This window comes from Labeo rohita, chromosome 23, assembly GCF_022985175.1.
Source record: "Labeo rohita strain BAU-BD-2019 chromosome 23, IGBB_LRoh.1.0, whole genome shotgun sequence".
NCBI classification, from domain to species: domain Eukaryota; kingdom Metazoa; phylum Chordata; class Actinopteri; order Cypriniformes; family Cyprinidae; genus Labeo; species Labeo rohita.
In genome coordinates, this window is record NC_066891.1 from 7,874,146 (window position 1) to 7,898,068 (window position 23,923).

At 36.5% G+C, this 23,923-nt stretch overlaps 2 protein-coding genes across 3 annotated transcripts in view; one reads left to right on the forward strand and one right to left on the reverse strand.

Annotated features, from left to right (window-relative positions):
* Positions 1-20,845, reverse strand: part of gdap1l1 (ganglioside induced differentiation associated protein 1-like 1) — a 35,583-nt gene extending 14,738 nt beyond the window's left edge. Inside the window, exons 1-2 of one of the 2 annotated variants that reach the window (XM_051097141.1) lie at positions 20,392-20,845; positions 18,437-18,528 (exon numbers count right to left, since the gene is read on the reverse strand). In XM_051097141.1, the coding sequence (XP_050953098.1) occupies positions 18,437-18,528; positions 20,392-20,470 (171 nt within the window). In that variant the 5' untranslated portion in view covers positions 20,471-20,845. Of the gene's footprint in view, positions 1-18,436; positions 18,529-18,644; positions 18,785-20,391 lie in introns of those variants that run through there. The other variant, XM_051097142.1, reaches the window with a different exon arrangement.
* On the forward strand, positions 828-23,870 carry jph2 (junctophilin 2). The gene is made up of 6 exons (XM_051097136.1): positions 828-1,629; positions 7,592-8,411; positions 17,461-17,579; positions 18,686-19,641; positions 21,949-22,045; positions 22,190-23,870. The coding sequence occupies exons 1-5, from the start codon at positions 1,251-1,253 to the stop codon at positions 22,027-22,029; spliced, it is 2,355 nt and encodes a 784-aa protein (XP_050953093.1). The 5' UTR covers positions 828-1,250; the 3' UTR covers positions 22,030-22,045; positions 22,190-23,870.
* The last annotated feature ends 53 nt before the right edge of the window (positions 23,871-23,923 follow it).

The window sequence follows — 23,923 nt, forward strand, 5'->3', positions numbered from 1 at the left end:
GGCGCTGTTCCTTTCCACGCATATTTCTCGGCTGTGAGATCAAGTGGAGCTAATACAGGTTTCTCTCTCAGCATTATCAGCATGGATAATGATCAAGTGAATGCAAGCTGGCCTCTATTCATTATACCACTCAGCTAAGACCAAGACTGCAGGACATTACCAGAGAAAAACCAGATTCTGTGGTAAACTGTTAATTTCACTTCATCTTAAAATACCTTGCATCAAGACTTCTGGCTTTTTATTTATAGAGTCAGAGTGAACAAAGCTTTAATTGGCATGTTAATTTTTTATTATAGCTACTAAAACATGTGAGAGGAAAATAAAAAATAAAAAGGTTAAATAAACAGTGGATAAATTTAAATGCAATATAACAATATTGCGTTATTATACCAGTGTTACTCTCTAAACTTTAAGTTTAACTCCTTAAAACCCAAAATGTCAAATCCAATCCATCCAATCTGTTTCTTTGCCCCATTACTGTTTAGAAAGATCTGTTGAGGTAAGGTGTCAGCTAGTGTGGTACATTCACATTCACATTTCCTCTTTTTCCTTTTTACTTGTTTACTCTCAAAACGTCTGTAAACATTAACCTGTAAAAAAAAAAAACAGAAGAGGAATGCAACTGTATCAACAGTTTCTAGTATCTAAGTTTGAAAATACACACTTAAAATAACAGACACGGACTCCACCGACCCCTGATATGGACATTGAGCCCAAAGCCTATTCTGCAAGTGATCTGGCAGCGCTTTTAAAAGTGCCTGGGTGCTGAGGGGTGATTGGCCTGTATTTTTGGAACAGTGTTGGGATCTGGTAGCCTTGTTGGGACTGCTAAAACATATCCAGGAGCTCCAAGCGCAAAGAGGGGAGGCAGGGAGAGGGGAGAGGGGTTGAAAGCCATGAAAGACCACTGGCTCGACAATTCGATTAAGTTAAATAGATCATTGTAAAGTGAAACAATATAAATGTAACTAAAGAAAAGCAATCCTCCCTCTCCCAAGTCTTTCAACTTCAAACTTTAGCACGTTTAGTTCATTTTAACACATCTAAGGATTTACCTATCAACAAATTATGCGCGTCTACGACGATTCTAGAAGTTCAACACAAGGAAAGGATCTACCGTCACCGTTTTGCGCATCTGTGGAGTTTGACAGATGGATTTAACAGCGCCTGACAGAGATTGAGCCGTTCGTTATTGTTGATTTTTAAAGTCACATCGGAAAGTTTGATAAGTTAGTGGTAATTGCATTAAGATGAGCGGAGGTCGCTTTGAGTTCGATGATGGCGGAGCTTATTGTGGAGGCTGGGAGGGAGGTAAAGCGCACGGGCACGGGATCTGCACCGGACCTAAGGGACAAGGAGAGTTCTCCGGTTCCTGGAATTACGGGTTCGAGGTGGTGGGAGTCTACACCTGGCCGAGTGGAAACACTTACGAAGGGTATTGGTCCCAGGGAAAGCGTCACGGTCTAGGTGTGGAGACCAAGGGACATTGGATCTACAAGGGAGAGTGGACGCACGGGTTCAAAGGCAGATACGGGACGCGCATCAGTCAGGCCAGCGGTGCCAAGTACGAGGGCACTTGGAATAACGGACTGCAGGATGGTTACGGCACCGAGACCTATGCGGATGGCGGTAAGGTCGGAGAACGAACTTTTGTGAGTGCAAACTGCACTCTGTCAGCTGACATTTTAAGACCAGGGGTTAGTATGTAACGCAATATCTGCATCTAGGGATGAGTTTAACTATTCCGATTCCGTTTCTGATTCTTCTTATCGAGTTCAAAATACGAAGCTAATGCAAAAATTAGTCTAAAAGTAACAGTGTGGTAAAATATTGGATTTATTTAACAAATAAAAAACACGACTGACTGAACGGAAAGCGAGTAAAAGTAATTCAGTAAACGCTAAGAGTAATTCATAAGTGGATTTGATTCACTAAAAGAACCGAATGATAGGAATCGTTTGTTCCGGACTGCACCGATCGTGTGTTTGGAACGGAATACTACATTATCGTTTACTCAATACTATACAGTATACTGTAAAATATCTGCTATTTTTTATCCACCTTTTTTTTTTTTTTTTTTTTTTTAACGCGGAGTAAGCATGTGGGTAAGACTTCCGGTTCATTATCTGCTATAGAAGAATAACAACGTGCAGTAAACGGTAAAACAGTTTGCACTACAAAATAGTGTGTTCATAATTAACAATATATTAAAATAATACGGTAAGACACGCCAATTTGCAATATCAAGGAGCAAAACCAGCTATTTTGTACAGCTAAAAATAGCTGGATGTGGAAGCCAGACACATAAAATTTACAAAATGGCCACACACATTCTTACAGGACAGAAAAGGTGGATGTAAGTGAAACTGTGAATGTTATACCACAATAAGCATTTCACAGTTGCAGGCTTCTGTAGGCTACATGTTTAAATCATTGAGATGTCATCTTGAATATGTAGATTTATTTAGCATTTTAACCAAATTATGTACAAAATGTGTCTACTTTTGATTTAAGTAATGAATAAAGATAATTTAAAAAAAAAAAAGAATCATGTGATTTTGGGTTGTATGCATGCAATTAAAATCCTGTACATATGTACAGTGCTTAAATCTAAAAGTAGGTTACATCTCTACATAAATTTTATACTGATATTCTTACACGGCTAAAAGATTCCTACGAATATCTCTTTGAACACTCCAAAATTAATTAGAATTATATGAACCGTCATTCACGTTAGTAGTATCAACTTGAAGCTTCCAATCATGGAACCCTGGTGTCGCCACAGATGGCCTTTTGGGTAAATGCCTATTGCTAAGAAACATTTGCCAGTACAGAATGAAGGGTGGTTACAAATTAGAGTCACAAATCCTGTTCTTTCTGGACATGTGGTGTGAGTACAAATAAAAAGGCTCATTCATTGCTGGCCAAGTTGTTTTTCTGTTGTTGGGTCACTTTAGGCTTTTACGTCAAAGTTCAAGACAACTTAATGACTTTCCTTTCTCTTAATTATTTAAATTTTCAGTCTTAAATAGTCAATTCTGACCACAGATTTTCTGGCTTTATCAGCATAGTATCAGCTTTCTTGGCATTATAGATTTAGATTTATAGAGCTTTTGCATGTACACAGTGACCTCAAAAAGTACTGCATACATATGCTACCCTTAGGAATGTATGCATTAAGTAACAATATATACAATATGTGAACTGGACCACAAAACCGGTGATAAGGGTGAGTTTTTCTGAAATTCATTATTATTTATTCAGCTTTGAGATTTGCCATCTGAAAGCTGAATAAATAAGCTTTCCATTGATGTATGGTTTGTTAGGAAGGGACAATATTTGGCCGAGATACAACTATTTGAAAATCTGGAATCTGAGGGTGCAAAAAAATAAAAGAAAAATATTAAGAAAAATAAAGTTGTCCAAATGAAGTTCTTAGCAATGCATATTGCTAATCAAAAATTAAGTTCTGACATATAATTATGATAGGAAATTTACAAAATATCTTCATGCAATATGAGCTTTACTTAATATCTTAAGTAAATATCTAAATATCTTAATGATTTTTGGCATAAAAGAAAAATCGATAATTGTGACGCATACAATGTATTGTTGGCTATTGCTACAAATATACCCGTGCTAATTAAGACTGGTTTTGTGGTGCAGGGTCACATATATTATATAAGATTATACAAAATGAATAATAAATATACCGTTAGAAATTAGGACTAAAGAAGTACTGTACTTATTTAAACAATAACATTCTATATAGCAATGCAGTTTTGTTGTCTATTACTTTAAATGCTCTAGTTCTCTAAAGCCGATTGGTTTCTGACTGGCTGTTAATGTTTTTATCATTCATCAGCTAGAAAAAGAATCATTTTGAAAGTGATTCCAACTATATTGTTTTCTGTTTTACTATTCTTCAAAATTTAGAACATTTTTTAAATCAATATCTTTATCGTTATAGCTATCATCCTTGGTGTGAACAGGTCTTGAGCATTTGGGTTGACTGTTTTTTGATAGAGTAGGATGCAGTTATACAAATGATCATCTAGGTGTCTTCTATATACTGTATCTATTGAGTTGGTAGCTGAGTCATCACTATTAACAATGTTAAGAGCTAGTGCATCACTGTGTGAACAAAGGCACAATAATAGCCCTGCCTATGCCCTTCTGCCCTGCCCATCTCTGAGGACTGATGGATCTCAGACATGTGTTGCATGACCGAACCAGACCCACAAGCCCCAATGACATAAATAACCGCACGTGGTTTATTACCCCCGAGGTAGATATGAAAGAGGCGGCTCCCTAGCAGTTGCACCACTGTGAATACCATTGTTTCACATGCCTGAAGTGACAATGAGCTTACGGGTGGGCCTGAATTTTGAATAAAATGCAGTGTTGTTATACAATCTGCAGTTTAGTTGAAGGGATGACAATTCTGTCATCAGTTAAGGCCCGTTCACAGCTATCATGATAACGATAATCAAAGTTTTAAAGGGAACCCTGGGTATTAAGGCTTGCATAAACGTAAATGATGTCTCTTACTGAAATATATAGTAGAAAACCTATGAAATATTTACTGGCACTGAGCAACGCTATTTTTACCACAACACAACCCGGAATACGCAAGTTGGAAAATACTGATATGATGACCACAGCTACTGAAAGAGCTTACAGGTGGCGATGGATATAGGCATAGCCTTAAACCAAATACCTTACCATCGATTTTTCCCCACGAGGAGTCTAAATGCCCGTGGATATCACAAGAAATTCATGCTGAGGAACTCCTTCAGTGGCTGTGACGTCATGACAAGCAGCGGCATGTTTACATCCTACCAGGATGGCATCTAGCGTTTCTTGTCTCTACCGTTTGTAAGCTCTTTCAGTAGCTGTGGTCTACTAAAAGCAAAGGCATCAGAGCTAAAGAGGAGAGAACAAAGACGTGGGTTTTAGGGAAGTTTTATTCATCCACAGGCGTCTTCCCATTCCGTTCTCCTCTACTTATTGCTAGGAAAGTAGTGAAGACTTACTTCGCTTCTCGTTGCCTTTCAAATGAAAATTACAACCAAAAGCTGCACAATGTGGCATTGCATCAGTATTTTATTTTTAGAGTTGTGTTGTGGTAAAAATAGCAACAGGTAGCGCCAGTATCTCAACAAGCTACTGTTTCTGTAAAACACTGTAACATCATAACAGGAGTTCTGACCTTTGTCACAAAAAGACTTTCTTCGTTGCCTTTTCCCCTCGCGTAATAAAAACCTGAAGTAATTATATATCAGCGGAAAACTTAAAAATCCTTTGAAAACCATTTTAAAATCAGACATTGGTATGGAAATTGTACATCAAAATCATATTACAAAATGTATTTTTGCATTTTTATGTCTATGTTCAAGATAGGGAGTGACAGTTAAAGGGTTAAAAGACTAGTTCACCCAAAAATGAAATTTGCTAAAAACTTATTCACCATCAGATTGTAGATGTGTTTTGTTCATTTAATGCATTACAAATTTAGCATTACATCAGTTGCTCACCAATGGGTCCTGTGAATGGGTGCCGTCAGAATGAGAGTTTAAACAGCTAATAAAAACAGCACAAAAATCCATAGTCTGCAATAACGCTTCCTCCAGTGAAAAAGTCCAGTTTAAAAAATAAATAAATAAATAAAATAAAAATGCAGAAACATTTTAGAACCGTTTAGGACTGTTTTTGGTTAATTTGTCATGGTTAATTTTCTTAAGGGATTTGTATTTGTGTATTTTTTCTTTTTCTTCGTTTTGTTTTTATAACTGTACTGCCATAATTGTTTGATGTTTGCTACCATTTAAGAAAAAGAATCAAATAAAATGATTTGCGAAACCGCTCCGAAATCCTCATCTGAAACAAATTCACCATAAGCAGGCTAAAGTCCCAAACTGAATCAAGAGATTTGTAAACCTGCTTCAAAGTTCCAATCTAATTCAGATGATTAGCAATCCACGCTCTGAGTCCAGATCTAAATAATGCAAATAATTTGACTTGGATCGGGTCTTCAAATCGCGTATTGTGAATCATTTGATTTAGATTGAGACTTCAAATTGCACATTGCAAATCATCTGATTTGAAGGATTTATTTTGCAAAATGATTGTCAAACCCATTTCGATCTAAGTCAAATGATTCACGATACATGAAGTCCCAATCTGAAATCAGCTGTTGTTTTGGGAGACGCAATTTGAAGTCCCGATGCAAGTCAAATGAGTCACAAACCCACTCTGAAGTCCCAATCTGAATCAAACGAGTCACAATACTCGATTTGAAGTCCCGATCTAAGTCAAATGAGTCGCAAACCCGCTCTGCAGTCCCAATCTGAATCAAATGATTTGCGATGCATTAAGTCCCAATCTAAATCAAATGTTTAGCCATACACAATTTGAAATCTCGATCTAAGTCTAGTTATTCATGATACGTGATCTGAAGTCCCAATCTGAATCAAAAGATTTGTGATACGTGAGGTCCCAGTCTGAATCAAATGTTTCGCGATCTGCAATTTGAAGTCCCGATCTGAACCAAATGATCCACAATATGCGATTTAAAGCACCGATCCAAGTCAAATGATTTGCAAACCCACTCTGAAGTCCTGATCTGAATCAAATGATTTGTAATATGAGATTTGAAGTCCTGATCTGAATCAAATGAGTCGCAATATGAGATTTGAACTTCCGATCTAAGTCAAATGATTCATCTACCTGCTGTGAAGTCCCGATCTGAATCAAATGAGCCGCAATACGCAATCCGATTGGAGCGCTTCCAATCATTTTGCAACGCATTGGTTTAACTAATTCAGAGTTTCGAAAAGCTCCGTTTTACCCATCACTACCTGCTTTTTAAAATCATTACAAGAGATGTTGAAATTCGAAAATGAATGGTTCTTTTAATTCAGTCTGGCTTTTGCTAGTGAATCGTTTAACATTGTCAGTACTACTACTGGCTTAGCTCACTAGTTTTGTGGCATTAACCGAAATAAGTGAAAAAAGTATGATGTTTTTGAATCAATGAATTTAGCATGAAAAGGTGTGTGCTTATTGAAAAAAAAATTTAACACTTATTTCATGGATACATTGTCTTTTAATAATTAAAGAACTTTTCAAGTAAGGAATATTGCTATTTTCAAGGGCTTTCCAGGCCAAAATTTTAAAGGCAAATTCAAGTACTCCAAGCACCTTGTACAAACAGTGTATTTCTCTCCTGATTCAGACAAGATGGATTTTTCACTGGAAGCAACCATTTAAAGTTGCAAACGTGCAGCTTTTCACTTCAAAAAAAGTTAATTGATGGATTTGAGACATGTGGATTAGTGTGACAGTCAACTGTTTGATCTTTAATTCTAGCGGCACCCATTCACTAAAAAGGGGGAACTATTTGTGTAACCTATTCCTTTAAATTAGTGGGCCATTTAGTACTGGGGTTTTATTGTGACAGCAAAATAATTCAGTGTTTTTAAAGACAAGAAAAACACTTTAAGAATTTGTAATAGTGCTGAAAGGTCAATAAAACAAACAATAAACGTTTTATTTACAACTTTATCCCTTTGATGTCTTGCCAATATAGGTACCTTCCAGGGCCAGTTCACTGGCGGCATGCGACACGGCTATGGAGTACGTCAAAGCGTTCCCTACGGCATGGCAGCGGTGGTGCGTTCTCCTCTGAGGAACTCTCTGAGCTCCCTGCGCAGCGAACACAGCAACGGGACGCTCCTGCAGCAGGACGTCCCAGTCATCACCGCCACCAATGCGTCCGGACAGGAGACTCTGGTCAACACGCCCATGCCTCTGGGCCCATCTCGTGGTGGCTTCGCCCTCACCCTGCAAGTGGACCCAGATGCGGTCAAGCCTAAAAAGAGAGGCCTCTTCCGGCGCGGCTCGCTTCTTGGAAAGCTGAAGAAGTCCGATTCCCGCACGTCGCTCTCCAGCAACAAGAGCAAGATCAGCTTTTTACGCAGTGAGTCAGCTCTCAGCTCGGCTGCCAGTGATGCCAACTCCACCATCAGTCTGGGTGAGAGCGAAGGGGAAGGTGAAGGTCACGAATTTCCCCCGGTGGAGTCGGACATTGACGCCACCACCACTGAAGTCTACATGGGAGAGTGGAAAAACGACAAGCGCTCGGGTTATGGGATCAGTGAACGTTCTAGTGGGCTTAAATACGAGGGCGAATGGCTGAACAACCAACGGCATGGTTATGGGTGCACTACTTTTGCAGAAGGTGGCAAAGAAGAAGGCAAGTATGTTAATAACATGCTGGTGAAGTCTGTAAAGAAAAAGGTGATTCAGCTGAAGGGCACCAAGATTAAGCAGAAAGTGGAGCGCAGTGTGGAAGGAGCCCAGAGGGCAGCCGCCATAGCCAAACAGAAGGCCGAAATTGCCAATTCAAGGTAAGGAGTGAATCACTCAAATGCTCACAACAGCTTGTTTTGGATATGGCCGGCTATTATTGCAAAATTTACTCAGACAGAGATTGTACTACTTCTATTTTCTGTTATCCCACCCTCATGGCAATACATAATAAAACAGGGCATAAAATACTAATTATATAAATAGATATATAGTAAAATAAAAACAATAAATAAATTAAAAAAAAATCAAAATGATCAAATAAAAGGCTTAAAATAAAATTGTATAAAAAAAATGTTGTAAAATAGTATAATATAACTTTGTATAAAATAAAAATAAAGTAGTATGAAATTGTATAAAATACATTTTATAAAATAACTATAAATTAAAATAGAATGGTATTAACAAAAAAAAGTGTATGAAATAGTATAAATAATAGTTGAAAATAGTATAAAATAACTAAAATTATTTTATAAAATTAAAAAAATATATATATCAAAAGTTATAAAATAATTATATAAAAAATAAAGTAGTATAAAATAAGAAAAAAAAAGTTATAAAATAGTATCAAATAACTTTGGATAAAATAAAAATGAAAAGTATAAAATAAAATAAAATAAAATAGTATTTTAAAAAAAAGAAAATAGTATAAAATATATTTTTATAAAATAAAAAATGTATAAAATAAATGGTATAAAATAGCTATAACATAAAAATAGTTTAAATAGTAAAAAAAAAAACTTGATATAAATTAAATATATAAATTAAAAGTATAAAATAACTATAATACTATAATAAGAACAAAAAAAAGTTGAAAAAAAAATGAAATAACCTTATATAAATAAATATTATATATATATATATATATATATATACACACACACACACACACACACACACACAAAGACAAAAAATAAATAATACACAACGTAACACAAAAATATAATAAGTCATTAAACACTTATTTTTCATGACTTTTTTTTTTTCCTCCACAAAATACATTTTAAATAAAGTAAAGAAATAAACTATTATATTAAAAAACTACAATTCTTTAATTTCAGCTATTTGCCAGTTACTAAAATTCAACAACAATTTATTCAACTTTACAATTAAAATGTAAACTGAAAACAAAAAACAAATTCAAATTATTAATTAAAATAAAATGACACTAATAACATTTCAAGTACCATTAAATAAATACATAAATGCACACATACATACTCCACAAACCTCAGCTCAGCTAGATTTACCTCTAACATTCAGAATACACAAGCCCATGCCAAGCCTGCCAGAGGATGTTTTGTAGGTTTTACACAACATGTGCGAGAACAATAAACATCCTGATGCCACCTTGGTGTTGGTTTCCAGACCGTCTGTCCAAATGCACAAACAAACAGACTCAAAGCAGCCGCATGTTCCAAGTTTCTTTCCTATTCATGGCGTCTCGGTGGCTAGGCTGAGCTCCAGACATGATAAAGAGGACTCGAATGTACTGACACTAATAATACAGCTTCCCTCCAGGATAAAATATTTAGATTTCCACACACTCCTGACAGCATCTGCAGTTTATCATGGGTTATAAACAGCGGGCCAATTTCAGGTGCAGAGGCTTTGATAAAATCTTTCCTCCTTGTAAGGAGATGCACAAACCAAAGACAAACAGCCTCGGGTTCTCAGTCATCAGATGCTCGCTGCTGTTGATGCTCATCCCATGAAAATGAATTCAAGCATTATTAAACATGACAACCTGACAGCGGACCCAAACCAGATTGCGCACAGGAAAACTAATGAATCAAAGCACAAGTTTCAGGAACAAAAAACAAGACTTCATTGTTTTCATTCCTTATACATAAGCAAAACATTTGTACCTGCCAGAATAACATCCAAGCAAAGACTGTTCAAAAAAGGAGCCTATTGTTACTAAACACCTCCACGCCGCTTAAGTGTTTTAGCCAGTGCCAGATCACGGTTTAGAGAGGAGAAATCTGATCTTATCATTATCAGCAATAAGAGACACACTTCTGACAACAACCCACACAGAACAGAAAGGGGAACTGGAAATCAAACCAAACCAAAGCCGTCTACAACTTTTTTTGTTATTCAGTACTACACTAGGTCAAAATGGGGATAAGCACATTTTTATGCTTTTGAATGGCTTAAAAGAATGTGAGATAAGAATGTATCGTTTACAGTTTGACTGGCCTAAATTTAATGGTGAAACATGCAATGCTAAGTTATTTCTTACTCAAGATTATTATATGAAAAATTGTACAAAATAAAATAAAATAAATATTTTATAAATTAATATAAAATAACTTTATAAAATAAAATAGTATAAAATAACTTTGTATGAAATTAAATTGTATGAACTAAAAAAAAAAAAAAAAAAAAAAAAAAAAAAAAAAAAAAAAAAGTATAAAATAGCAAATAATATAAAATAATAAAATGATAAATCTAAAATAATAGTTTTAAAAGTACAAAATATTGTTATATAAAATAAAATAGTATAAAAGCAAAAAATATATAAAATAAACAGTATAAAATAACTGTATAAAATTGTATGAAATAAAACAGGTTTAAAATAGTATTAAATACCATATTACTTTATAAAATTATTTATAAAGTTTAAAATTAAAAAATAAAGAGTTTAAAATAAAATAGGATAAAATTAAATAAAATAAAGCAGTATAAAAAAAAACAACAACATTTGTATAAAATAAAGGTTATAAAATAGTTTAAAATAACTGTATAAAATAAAATGAAATGGTATAAACTAAAAAAAATATATATATATATAAAAAAAATATAAATAAATAACTGTATAAGAGTTGAAAATAGTGTAAAATAACTATATAAAACAAAATGGAATACAAATATATATATAAATAACAGTATAAAATAAAAAAAGTATAAAAAATAAAACAGTTAAAATAAGAAAATAATAATAATAAAACAATTGTATAAAATAAACCATATTAAAAACAAACATTTGTAAAAAATAAATAGTATAAAATAACTTTGTATAAAATAAAATGGTATAAACTTACAGAAACAATTTAAAATAGTATAAAAATAACTTTATACAAATAAAATTTTAGATGATAAATAAATACAATAGATACAACAGTATAAAATAAAACAAGTATAAAATAACTTTATTTTATACCATTTAAAAAAAAAATGTATTAAAAGTTATAATAAATATAATAATGTATATAACTGTATAAAATTATGAAATGAAAATTAAATAAAATCTCTAATGGCTACCTTTACCTCATATGATACAAAGCCCTATCTACAACTCCCCTATCCTATTTGTACCTTAACAGACTTTCTTGCCCTCCACCAGCAATAAAATCTCATAAAACAGTGGCTGTGGAGTTTGTTCAGTGGGGTCCAGATGCCGGTTCGCCCCTTTGCTCTAATCATAGTGTATTTGGAGCAGCAGAGGGTCTTGTGTGGAAGACGAGACTCCTCGGAGGCCACGGCACCGGGTGTAAATGACGCACATGGGTCTGGTGTCAGAAAAGGAGGCCTGCCTAAAAAAGGACAGGCACTGTTGCTATATCACAATCACAGGGGAATGCGACAGCTGATAGCCTCGTCTATCCTCAGCTTCTTAGACACACAGACGTACCTGACGTAATCTACAACCCTCACATATCTCCAAATATATACATTATATATGTAAATATTGTATTTAAAATAGGCATTTGAAAATAAGGAAAATAAGATTTGGGTATATTTATATACATAATCCTGTTTTCCAATTTGGGAAATCAGTACAAAGAGCTCTTGATGGCATTGCATACTGAAATACGTCAGCAATGGTGTCAGATCATTCAGGGATATAAATTTTGCCTATCCTGCAAATAAGTGAGAAGACTGGCGGCATATAGATGTACAACACCCTGCTTCTTTCCTAAGTTCAGACACACCAGCTCATTTTATTGGCGATTATCAGAGTACATGATACCCGGTTGCATAAAGTGATTAGACATGATGCTTTATACAGTCTTTTAAGCTTTTTTTAGTGTCTTTAAATATTTTCTGATTGATATTCACACAGATTAAAGGATTAGTTCACTTCCAGAAAAGAAAAAAAAAATCCTGATAATTTATTCACCCCCATGTCACCAAGATGTTCATGTCTTTCCTTCCTCAGTCGAAAAGAAATGAAGGTTTGAGGAAAAAACATTTTTCTCCATATAGTGAACTTCAATGGTGGCCAATGGGTTGAAATGCAGCTTCAAAGGGCTTTCATATAGCAATTGACTGTTGACAAATATGATGCACGGCAACAACTCCACAAATGCAGTTAAAATGCAAATGCAGCCCTAAAATTCAAGATATTTATATATAGTAGTCAATATTTGAAATGGATCAAAAAAGTTCAGTTATCCTAAGACAAGAACGGGTATTGTTTTGGTTTTATGACAACTTTGATGAAAGGTTTTGATCCACTTCAAATGCTGACTAGTGTACACTCTTAAAAATAAAGGTGCTTCATAATGCCATAGAAGAACCTTTTTGTCTAAATGGTTCCATAAAGAACCTTTAACATTTGAGGAACCTTTGTGATTCACAAAAGGTTCTTTGTGGCGAAGAAGGTTCTTCAGATTATAAAAAGGTAAGAAAGAGATGGTTCTTTATAATGTTCTTTGTCTGAATGTTTTTTTGTGGAACCAAAAATGGTTCTTCTACAGCATCACTGTGAAGAACCTTTTAAAGCACCTTTATTTTTAACAATGTATATCACATATCACATGAGCAGCGAGCGAGTGCTTGATTTTGTCCCAATCTATCACAAGCTTAAATGTGACTTTACACAACAGATCAGTAAGTAAGAAGTTGATATTGTGTTATATTGTAAACACGATATTGTGCGTTTTTGCCTTTTTTTTTTGCAGAAAACATATTACCTTTGAAGTCTTTACCTTTGATAGCAGAATGAAGATGAATTCGCATTTTGAAATGAATTGTGTGAACCAATGATTCAAAGGGCCATTCATAAAGAGAGCCATTTACTTCATTCCTGAATGAATCAGCCGTTTGAACAAATCGAATGAATGAATGACTCAAAGACATTTACCGCCATCCGCTGGCAGATTTAGTTTCTTATTTAGTGTATCATTTAATAAATAAATAAATAAATAAAATAAAATAAAATAATATATAGCCCTAATATATATAATTTTAACCACAAATGCTCATCTTTCACTGGCTCGACCTCACGCGTTACATAATCCTGTTGGAAAGGTCACGCGTGGTTAGTTCTTAGCCTGTGTAATCAAGTTCAAAAAGGTAGGGTAGGGTAAAACCTCCATCTCATTTTCTCACCCAAATTCAAAATCGTCCAACATTGTTGTTTTACCTTTTTTTTTGTAAAGGGCATTTGACTTTCTTTGTACATTCACTTTGTAAACACTGAGTCTGTACTTTTGCCTACGTCACGCGTGACCTTTCCAATGTGACTATGTAGTGCGTGAAGTTGAGCTAGTGCAAAACAAGTGTTTTTGGTTAAAAGCCAACCTGATCTAATGAAGAAAACATATGTAGGGAGTTTTTCCGCAAGATGCAAAATACGTACCACCATGTACATTTCGTGACATTCGATGTGAAATGTCCACCGAGTGACCCAACTTTTAAGTTGAATCAACTCAAATATCTAGACAAGACCCTTATTCCTTGGCTGGGATCATTTAGAGCCCTTTAAAGCTGCATTGAAACTGCAGTCTGGACCTTCTCGATGGTCTTTGAATGTTTTCCTCAAAAACCTTGATTTCTTTTCGACTGAATAAAGTAAGAAAGACATAAACATCTTGGACGACATGGGGGTGAGTGAATTATCATGAAATTTTTTTTCTGGAAGTGAGCTAATCCTAAACATTATTCTAACACTACAACACATTCTGAAAGTACGCTTCATTTGTCGAACAGCTGAAATGCCATCTGTCAACAACCAACCAATAGTAATGCAGAATATTACATTCCTAAACTGAACAGGTTACTAGTTGAAAGCATGCTTTCAAACATCATTTTGTACTCATACACTGTCAGAAAAAAAAAAAAAAAGTACAGTTCTGTCGGTGGGGCGGTAACCTAAGGTACAAAGTGAAAAAGTACAAATATGTACTTTTAAAGTACCAGTATGTGCCTTTAAGGTACCAATATGTACTGTTTAGGGATAGGTAAGGTACAAAAATGTACCTTTTCACTTTTGTACCTTAGGGTACTGCCCCAGCGACAGAACTATATTTTTTTTTTCCTGAGAGTGTAGTTGTTTTTTAAATGTACACTGCAAAATTAAAAAAAATATATATATTATAAATATTAATTTAAACAAGAATTCATTAAGGCACCTGGCCAAGAAGTTAATGCAGACATTACTGTAAATGTGTATCTATGACATACCACTGGGAGGGTCTGAACTTTTCTAATTGCTCCACTGACAGACACCCCCAGTACAGTGTCTTTAAGTGGTCAGGCTATTTTGAACTCAGGATAACATTACAGTATGGAAAATATCACAGAGTAAATACTACATTGCTGTTTTTAATCAAAGTGACAAACAAAAAGCTCAGTCGTGAGGGTTTGCTTACTTCATGCCTAAAGACAGACTTTGTCATGCTTACTGTAAATGCAAATTATGTTTGCAAATTTCTAAATATGAGGGAAAAGTATTTGTTGTCAAACTAGGCTCTGTGGCTGGCACTGTAATTTTGCAGTGTAGTAATTCCTAATGTGACCAACACCAATAAAACACATGAATAATTTATCCCATGAATAATTTTGCATGAATGAATACAATGCATGTGGTAGAAAATGAAGTGTGGTCTTCTCTAAAGTGGCGTGTCGTAGCACAGTTCGTCTCTCACTGTGAGGTGCAGGGTGTTAAAAGAGTGATTTATTTTAGTTCCAGCTCAGTGGGTGAAGAGGACACCCTCTTCTGCTATAAATAACCCCCTGCCATATGACCCCCGACACACTTCTTCCTCTCGTGTTTTAAGTCAAACACATTGCAAGCAACCCAAACTCTCACAGCTTGCAGCTCTTGGGCGAGTGGGGTTTCTCTCTAGAACATTCTTCAGCATTGTTGTTGTTCGATTGAGATCCTGCACTGACTGGGATGGGTACTGCATGGGATTCTTAAGGGCTGAGGGGATGTTAACATTGCTTTTTATAGTGCAGACAACTGCTAACCCATCTCTCCAAATAAAGACGAGACGGGATGTCTTGAGCTGCTCTAGTTCTACAAGCTAGATGAGAGCTGAAATACACTTCTAATTAAAAAAAAAAAAAAAAAAAAAACCCACCCATGCTTTTCCTCTCACAGAACTGGCAGTATGTTTGCCACATGATAATAATAAACTATTTAATCTAATGTCAGAAATAAACAGAGATTTCCTTTAATAGTACACCTCTGAAACACTGCCACAATGCATTACATTTGTGTGTCTGTTGTAGACAGGTGTTAACAAAGTCGTAATGAATTTCTATTTTGGTTTTATTGATGCTATAGAAACGCTCTGTCTTTATGGCTCAACTGGTAGCACGTTACTTACAATTCCAACACTGTGAGTTCAGTTCCCAGGGAAAACAAGATATAAAAATTTGATTTAAAATACACAGTTAAGGTTAAAAGTTTACATACACCTTGCAGAATCTGCAAAATTGAAATCATTTTACCAAAATAAGAGGAATCATACAAAATGCTTTTTTTTTTTTTTTTTTTTTTTTTTTTTTATTTAGTAATGACCTGAATAAGATATTTCACATAAAAGAGTGTTGACATATAGTCCACAAGAGAAAATAGTTGAATTTATAAAAATGACCCCGTTCAAAAGTTTACAGACACTTGATTCTTAATACTGTGTTGTTACCTGAATGATCCACAGCTGTTTTTTTTTTTTTTTTTTTTTTTTTTTTTTTTTTGTTTAGTGATAGTTGTTCATCGGTCTTTTGTTTGTCCCAAACAACTTAACTGTCTGCTGTTCTTCAGAAATGTCCCTTAGGTTCCACAGATTCTTTGGTTTTTCAGTAATCTTGTGTATTTGAACCCTTTCCAACAGTAACTAGGATTTTGAGAATCTTCTTTTCACACTGAGGACAACTGAGGGACTCATATGCAACTATTACAGAAGGTTCAAACGCTCACTGATGCTCCAGAAGAAAATATGATGCATTAAGAGCAAGGAGGTGAAAACTTTTTGAATTTGAAGATCAGGGTAAATTGAATTTGAGTTTTAAATAATTCCTTATTTTATCTTAGGGAAAACAAGTAAATATTCTCTGTAGCTTCTGTATAGCAGTATACTAAATAAAAAAAAAAAAAAAAAAAAAAAAAAAAAAAAAAAAAAGGGATATTTAGGCAAAATAAGAAAAAAAAAAAAAAAAGGTTACACCCCTGGCTCTTAACGCATTGTATTTTCTTCTGAAGCATCAGTGAGTCTTTGAACCTTCTGTAATAGTTGCATATGAGTCCCTCAGTTGTCCTTGGTGTGAAAAGATAGATCTCAAAATCATAGTCATTGTTGGAAAGAGTTCAAATACACAAAATGCAGAAAAACTGAAGAATTTGTGGGACCTGAAAGATTTTTCTGAAGAACAGTTTAACTGTTCAGGACAAACAATGGACTCAAAAAAAAAAAAAAAAAAAAAAAAAAAAAAAAAAAAAACACAGCTGTGGATCATTCAGGTAACAACAGTTAAGAATCAAGTGTATGTAAAATTTTGAACTGGGTCATTTTTATAGATTCAATAATTATTTTCTTTTGTGGACTATATGTAAATGTATTTTATGTGAAATATCTTATTCAGGTCAGTACTAAAAAAAAAAAATAACATGCATTTTATCTTATTTTGCTAAAGTAATTCAAATCTTGCAGATTCTGCAAGTATGAAAACTTTTGACCTTTTGATCTTGAACGCACTGCACTTGATATTTAAAGGAAACGCATGCAGCTTCATACCCTTTCTGTTATTTTTTCCCTTTTTTATGTCAGGTATGGATGACATCCATTCATGATCACAAACGTTCTAGTATTTGATATAATACCACTGACTACATGCCTTTTTCCCTCCTCACAGAACAGCCCATGCCAAAAGCAAAGGAGACGCCGCAGACCAGGCCGCCATAGCCGCTAACAATGAGTCCAGTATCGCCCGTGTGGTTGCCAGAGAGCTCTCTCCCTCCTTCCATCAACCAGGTAGGTAGAAGACTTCATTGTTTGCTGAATATATACTAACGGAGGCCAAACGAACAGGGGCTGGTTAAGATCCTCCCTGTCCAGTGAGAGTTTTAGTGGAGGCTGGAGCTCAGAGAAGTAAATGCAGAAGGAATGCTTGTTAATCCAGACATAAAGTCAGATTTACAGTACAGCAGCATTCATTACAAAACAGTCTTATGTGTTGTTAACGTCTAAACCCCACATGTAAACATCTCTGAGTGTCTGAAACAAGATTAGATTACTAGGACACAAGCCATTCAGCAGCTCACCATGTTCCTGTGTCTGTGCATCTGAAGTGTACTGCTAAGCCCTTGACGGTTTTATTTTGGCACCGTCTCCAAAATCTTAGATGAAACTGTAGACGAGCATAACAAAACGCATAATTATAGTTCATTGCTTATTTAAAAAAATAATATATGGGATGTTAGCCTGCTTTTGTTTTTGATGAGGCGATTAAATTTCATAGTTCTTCTTGAAGTACGGCATTATTATTCTGTCCCTGAGTGGTTGCATTCTTGGCTTCTGTTAGCTACCTGTCAGCTTGAAACAGAACATGCTATTCAACACCCTGGTCTTGTGTTTCAGTGTTAAAAATACAGTATAGGGTTCTGTTGCTCTTTTGTGACACTAATAGAAAAGAAATGTGATAATGCGATGAATATTCAGAGATAGAGAGACAGTTAGGCAACAAATTTAAATTTAGTCTTTAGTATACCCTCAAGTACATTAAAGGAATATTTCAGCCAAAAATTAAGTTTTATCATTAATTACTAACCCTCATGTCGTTCCAAACCCAAGACCTTTTTATAAAGTTAATAAACTTAAGATAATATTACCTCAGTATTTTCGATCAACTTGCATTCATCAGCTCCAGACCTAGTGGGGGCAGCAGAAACCTTCATGCAGTTGTATTGGTTGTTTAGGAACACTGCAAAACATAATGTAATTAGTGCACCTTTGAACCTCTCAAAAATTATTGTATGTGTATAATATTTCAGTGTTAAGTTATAATCAGACAGTATCAATATCGTCTATTGAACCTACAGTCGATTCTAATAAAATATGCATCACATGCTGTCCCTCAGGTCCTGAGTATATGAAAAAGCGAGCCTTGCAGGAGGTTGCTGAGAGAAATGAGAATGCAGACACAGGGATGCACGAGCCCTTGTTAGCTGAGGATTCCCTGCCAACACCACCGGAGAGCCCCTTCATGCATGAGATGGAAAGTCTAAGACCGAGTTCCACCTCTGCACGCACCCCCTCACCCACTCCAGTCATCATCCCTCAAGCACCCAGCAAGGAAGATCCAAACCTCTTGAGCCCCGGCACCTGGAATGGAGACAAGGCCAGTCGAGGCAGCGGTAGCAGAGGCAGCAGTCGAGCGGGTAGTAGGCCGAGCAGTCGACCCACCACCCCGTCTTCCACTACTGCCGTTGCTACCGCTCCAGATGCTGCTCCGGAGGAGCGTTCTGCTCCCAGCAGCAAGGTCCCATCCCGTAGCCCTAGCCGCCAGAGCGCCAAAGCCGAGCAGGGATCGGACCTGGAAATCAAAGCTCTGCAGAAAACGGACTCTGAGTCACAAGCAGCAGAACATGCTCCTGCTCCTACGCCAGTAAGAACCAACCTCGTCCTCACCACCGATGAAGATGAACCACCTCCTGCCCCCAAGCTGTCCCCCAAACCAGTCACACCAGAGCCAAAGGCAGCTGAAGTCAAACAGAGAGCTGAAACAAGGGAGCCTGTAAATGAGCGCCCAGCTTCAATGACGGAAAGCAAGCCTGAGTCTAGGACAGAAGTCAGGGAGGAGAAGAAATTAACCAACAGAATTGAGCCTAAACCTTCACCCAAACGAGAACCAAGCCCTGCCCCAAAAGCTGCACCAAAGCCTGAGCCCAAGCCAGTGCCTAAACCAGAACCTAAACCTGTGGTCAAGCCGGTTGCTAAACCAGTTGCCAAGGTCGAGGCCAAAACTGAGATGAGGCAGAGGTCTATTGTGAAAGCCCCCAGCGAAATGAGACAAGAGCCTCTGGAGCTAGATGAGGTAAGGATAACAAATCAAACCTTGGATTTCCATGATTCAATATTCTATTGATTACAAGTAACATCTCAATCAGTCATTTCAAGTGACTTTTGAATCCCACAAAACATTCCAAAGATTGCAGACACACATAGCATGACAAATTCCACAAAACTGCTTTTTACGACCTTTCTCTGCATGTATGAAACTACAAGTATGATGATACATGGGGCAACATTTTGAGCAATGTTGTGGGGCAATATTGCCATCAACAGGCAACCAGGTGAGACACAGGGCCCTTGACCAATCTAAAGTATTAAGATAGAAATTTGTTGCCCATTCTCAATAGGAAAGTGCCAAAGTAACATCACTTTTGTCTGGCAACATTGCCCCATCTATCATCACATTGAAAAAAAAGGAAAACATTACATCCTTCAGCCGTTTTGTTTTACTCAGCCCCAACTCAGTACCCTTTCTGAACCTGTTCTGCTTCTATTTGGTCTTGGATTTGTAGGCCCAGTTTTCTTGCATTGATCATCAAATCTACAGTACAGGAGCCCACCTATCTTAGCTTTAGATGTCCTCCCACTTGGCCATGTTATGAGAAAGCTCATTCATCTAAACAGCTCTTGAGTGGACTAAAACACACTGCTCTGGAACAGTAACAGATTGTGTTCTTTGAAATTCTGCCCTGGCTCCGGTCCTCTGACCACATTTTTTTCACTCTCAGGGATATCTATACAAGGTTGAAACCTCAAAATGACAAACTCTCACCTTCAGAAAGCCCCTTGCAGTCCATCAGAAACCCAAAATTGCATTGCAATTTAGCGGCATCCTGTGGCTCGTTGAGCATAGGTCCCAGCTTTCGGAAACAAAAAAGATTTGCAATAGGTAAAAAATCCCTCCTTTTTGTAATTAAAAGGACAGGTATTTTATTTCTATGGTTCCTCTAAAGCACTGGTCTCAAACTCAATTCCTGAAGGGCCACAGCTCTGCACAGTTTAGCTCCAACCCTAATCAAGTACACCTGATCTAGCTAATCAAGGTCTTCAGGATCATTAGAAACTTCCAAGCAGGTGTGAATTGGAGCTGGTTGGAGCTAAACTCTGCAGAGCTGCGGCCCTCCAGGAATTGAGTTTGAGACCTCTGCTCTAAAGCAAGGGTGTCCAAACTCTGTCCTGGAGGGCCGGTGTCCTGCAGAGTTTAGCTTCAACATGCCTCAACACACCTGTATGGAAGTTTCTAGTATGCCTAGTAAGACCTTGATTAGCTGATTCAGGTGTGTTTAATTAGGGTTGGAACTAAACTCTGCAGGACAGTGGCCCTCCAAGACCAAATCTGGACACCCCTGCTCTAAAGTCTTGCTCCTGGAGGGCCAATGTCCTGCAGAGTTTAGCTCCAACCTACCAAAACACAGTTGCCTATACATTTCTAGCATTCTTGATAACCTTGATTAGTTGGTGCAGGTGTGTTTAATTAGAATTGAACCTTAAACTCTGCAGGATAGTGGCCCTCAAGGAGCAGGATTGGACACTCTGACAGCAATGTTTAATCCTGCTCCTGGCGGGCCACCTACTAGGAGTTTAGCTGCAACACACTTGCATGGAGGTTTCTAATATGCCTAGTAAGACCTTGATTAGCTGATTCAGGTGTGTTTAATTTGGGTTGGCTAAACTATGCAGGACAGTGGCCCTCCAAGACCGAATCTGGACACCCCTGTTTTAAAATCCTGCTCCTGGAGGGCCAATGTCCCAAAACACAACTACCTTTAAATTTCTAGCATTCTTAAAAACATTGATTAGTTGATGCAGGTATGTTTAATTAAGATTGGAGCCTAAACTCTGTAGGATAGTGGCTCTCTAGGAGCAGGACTGGACACTCTAAAAGCAGTGTCTAATCCCTCTAGGACCGAGTTTGGTATCCAGTCCTGCTTCTAGAGGGCCTATGTCCTGCAGAGTTTAGCTCCAACCTACCAAAACACAATTGCCTGTAAATTTCTAGCATTCCTAAAAACCTTAATTAGTTGGTGCAGGTGTGGTTAATTAGGATTGGACCTTAACCTCTGCAGGATAGTGCAGGGGTGGCAAACTGCGGTCCTGGAACACAGGATTGGACACTCCAGTCCTGCTCCCTGGAGGGGCACCTTCTTAGAGTTTAGCTCCAACACACCTGCGTGGAAGTTGTGGAAGGTGTGTTAGGGTTAGAGCCAAACTCTGCTGTAAGGTGGCCTTTGAGCAACTGCACAAATACCCACCAGGATCACTGGTAATCATTCGATTATCTTACTTTACACAATAGGCACTAACAGTTGTGAACATTTTTTTCTCCTAGGGGCCAAACACGATTATGATCTGTATGGTTATATTCCTGAACATTGGTTTGGCAATTCTTTTCGTTCATATCTTGTCTTGAGATGACAAAGCCTACGGTAAGCTGCCACCCTTTATCCCTCTGCCACTGCTTTTTTTTTTTTTTTTGTGGATTGAATTTCATTAAGTGCAACTGTTTTTTTTTTTTTTTTTTTTTTTACTAAATCACTGTGGGTATTATTTCACACTTTTTTTTTTTTTAGCCAAAACCATCCAGGTGAAAGAAACTACCATGGGGAGCTGTGAGGATGCACTGCGCTCCATTAACAGCTCTGTTGTCGCGTTATCCAGTTTCAGACCAGCCCTCCTGAGCTACTCTAAAGTTGGTTGCCATCCGTAATTGGACCGAGTGCTCCCAAATGATCAGTGTGTCTCAGTGCCCGAACGTTATAGAATAAAGCATTTGCGCACATTTGCTTTGTTTGTGAAAGGTACTGCTGCATTTAACAGTTCTGCTTAAGTCTAATGCAGGTGAAACTGAATCATCTAGAAGGGCTAATTGTTATGTACAATCACAATCACGTCACACATCCTATAGAACAGGACATGTCACGCGGCATGTAACATTCATCTTTGGAGAATAAACAAATAGTTATGACTTTACGAAATGGGTCAATCCTGTTTTTATTCAATGGCTAGAACAAACATAACATCCACTGGTGCACTTATGCTTTAACACCAGGTAGTGTCATGCATCACAACCTCAGATGCTATATGCAAATGCACATTTAATGTCTTAAAGTCTCCCCTGCATGACAAAGAGCGATATGGCTGAAAAAATAAAATATGTAATTGCTATAAACCTTCCAGTATGTTCCATAATGAAACTCAGTATTCCGCAATATAGTGGAATATTTGCAACAAAAAGATGTAATGAGAATGTTCTAAATAGAAATCTCTTGCTTGAGGTCTATGAAGATGTAACATTGTTGATTTTATTAAGCTAAACCATCCCTATAGAGAGGGTCTCCACAAGTTAGCGTGGGAGTTTTTAAACAAGAATCTAAAAATACCACTATTTATTGAATGGAAAAAAAAGAGGGAAAAAAATGATGCTGTGGCTTACTAACTGTTGTACTGTGAATTTGTGAAGGTTCCTCAGCCTTTTTCTGCCTGTATTAGACAAATGCAAGATACAAGAGATCTGAGAATGTTTAAACCACTACAAATGTACATGTCCCACATTTTTATGCATGTCTGTACATGAATGTTTTTGTACATTTCTAAATTTTGGATGCTATCAGAAACATTTCATGGTTTTAGCTAATGTAACCCTTATAGTGTAGCGTATTACCTCAAATTTGAAAAGGTCTTAGAAAATATTGTGTTAACAGTTCAAAATGTTATTTATTGAATAAATAAGGGGGTGTTAACATTTTATCTAGAATAACAAATTGCAATGATTCTGATTAGGTGTTTACAAGTTCTAATTCTGCCCCAAAAATACACATATTAGCCACTTGTTTCCTATAGCTTTAAAATCACTAGACATTTAGGTGCTGTTTTCACCACTTTGCAACATTAAATGTTTAAATAATTTCCTCATCAGTTAGTATCTGCAATATGACTTCCAAAAGCATTACATTTAGCTAATAAAATGTTTTCAGCATGGTTGATACATTGCATTACTTGAGGTTTTCCTGCAAATTTCCCTTTTCACCTGACTGTTAAGTTTGTGTTTCAGCACTCACAATCATAAATGGAGTCATTAGAATAAAAGAAAATGCACCACACAATTCAAATAAATGTTTTTCAACTGCACAACTGTCATTCTCTTTACTTTTAGCATTAGCACATGCATTCTTTTGTATTACATATTCACCATTATCTACAGTTTGCAGTCCAAAACCACTAAATGTCTATTAGCACTGTGTATTCGCTTGTCTAAGAAGAGGCAGACAAGGGGGAACAAAGAATATATATTTAAACTCCACCTG

Coding starts and splice junctions, on each gene's coding strand:
- jph2 (XM_051097136.1), top strand. CDS start 1,251: ATGAGCGGAGGTCGCTTTGAGTTCGATGATGGCGGAGCTTATTGTGGA. Junction 1,630..7,591: donor CGAGACCTATGCGGATGGCG/GTAAGGTCGGAG, acceptor TTGCCAATATAG/GTACCTTCCAGGGCCAGTTC. Junction 19,642..21,948: donor AGCCTCTGGAGCTAGATGAG/GTAAGGATAACA, acceptor TTTTTCTCCTAG/GGGCCAAACACGATTATGAT.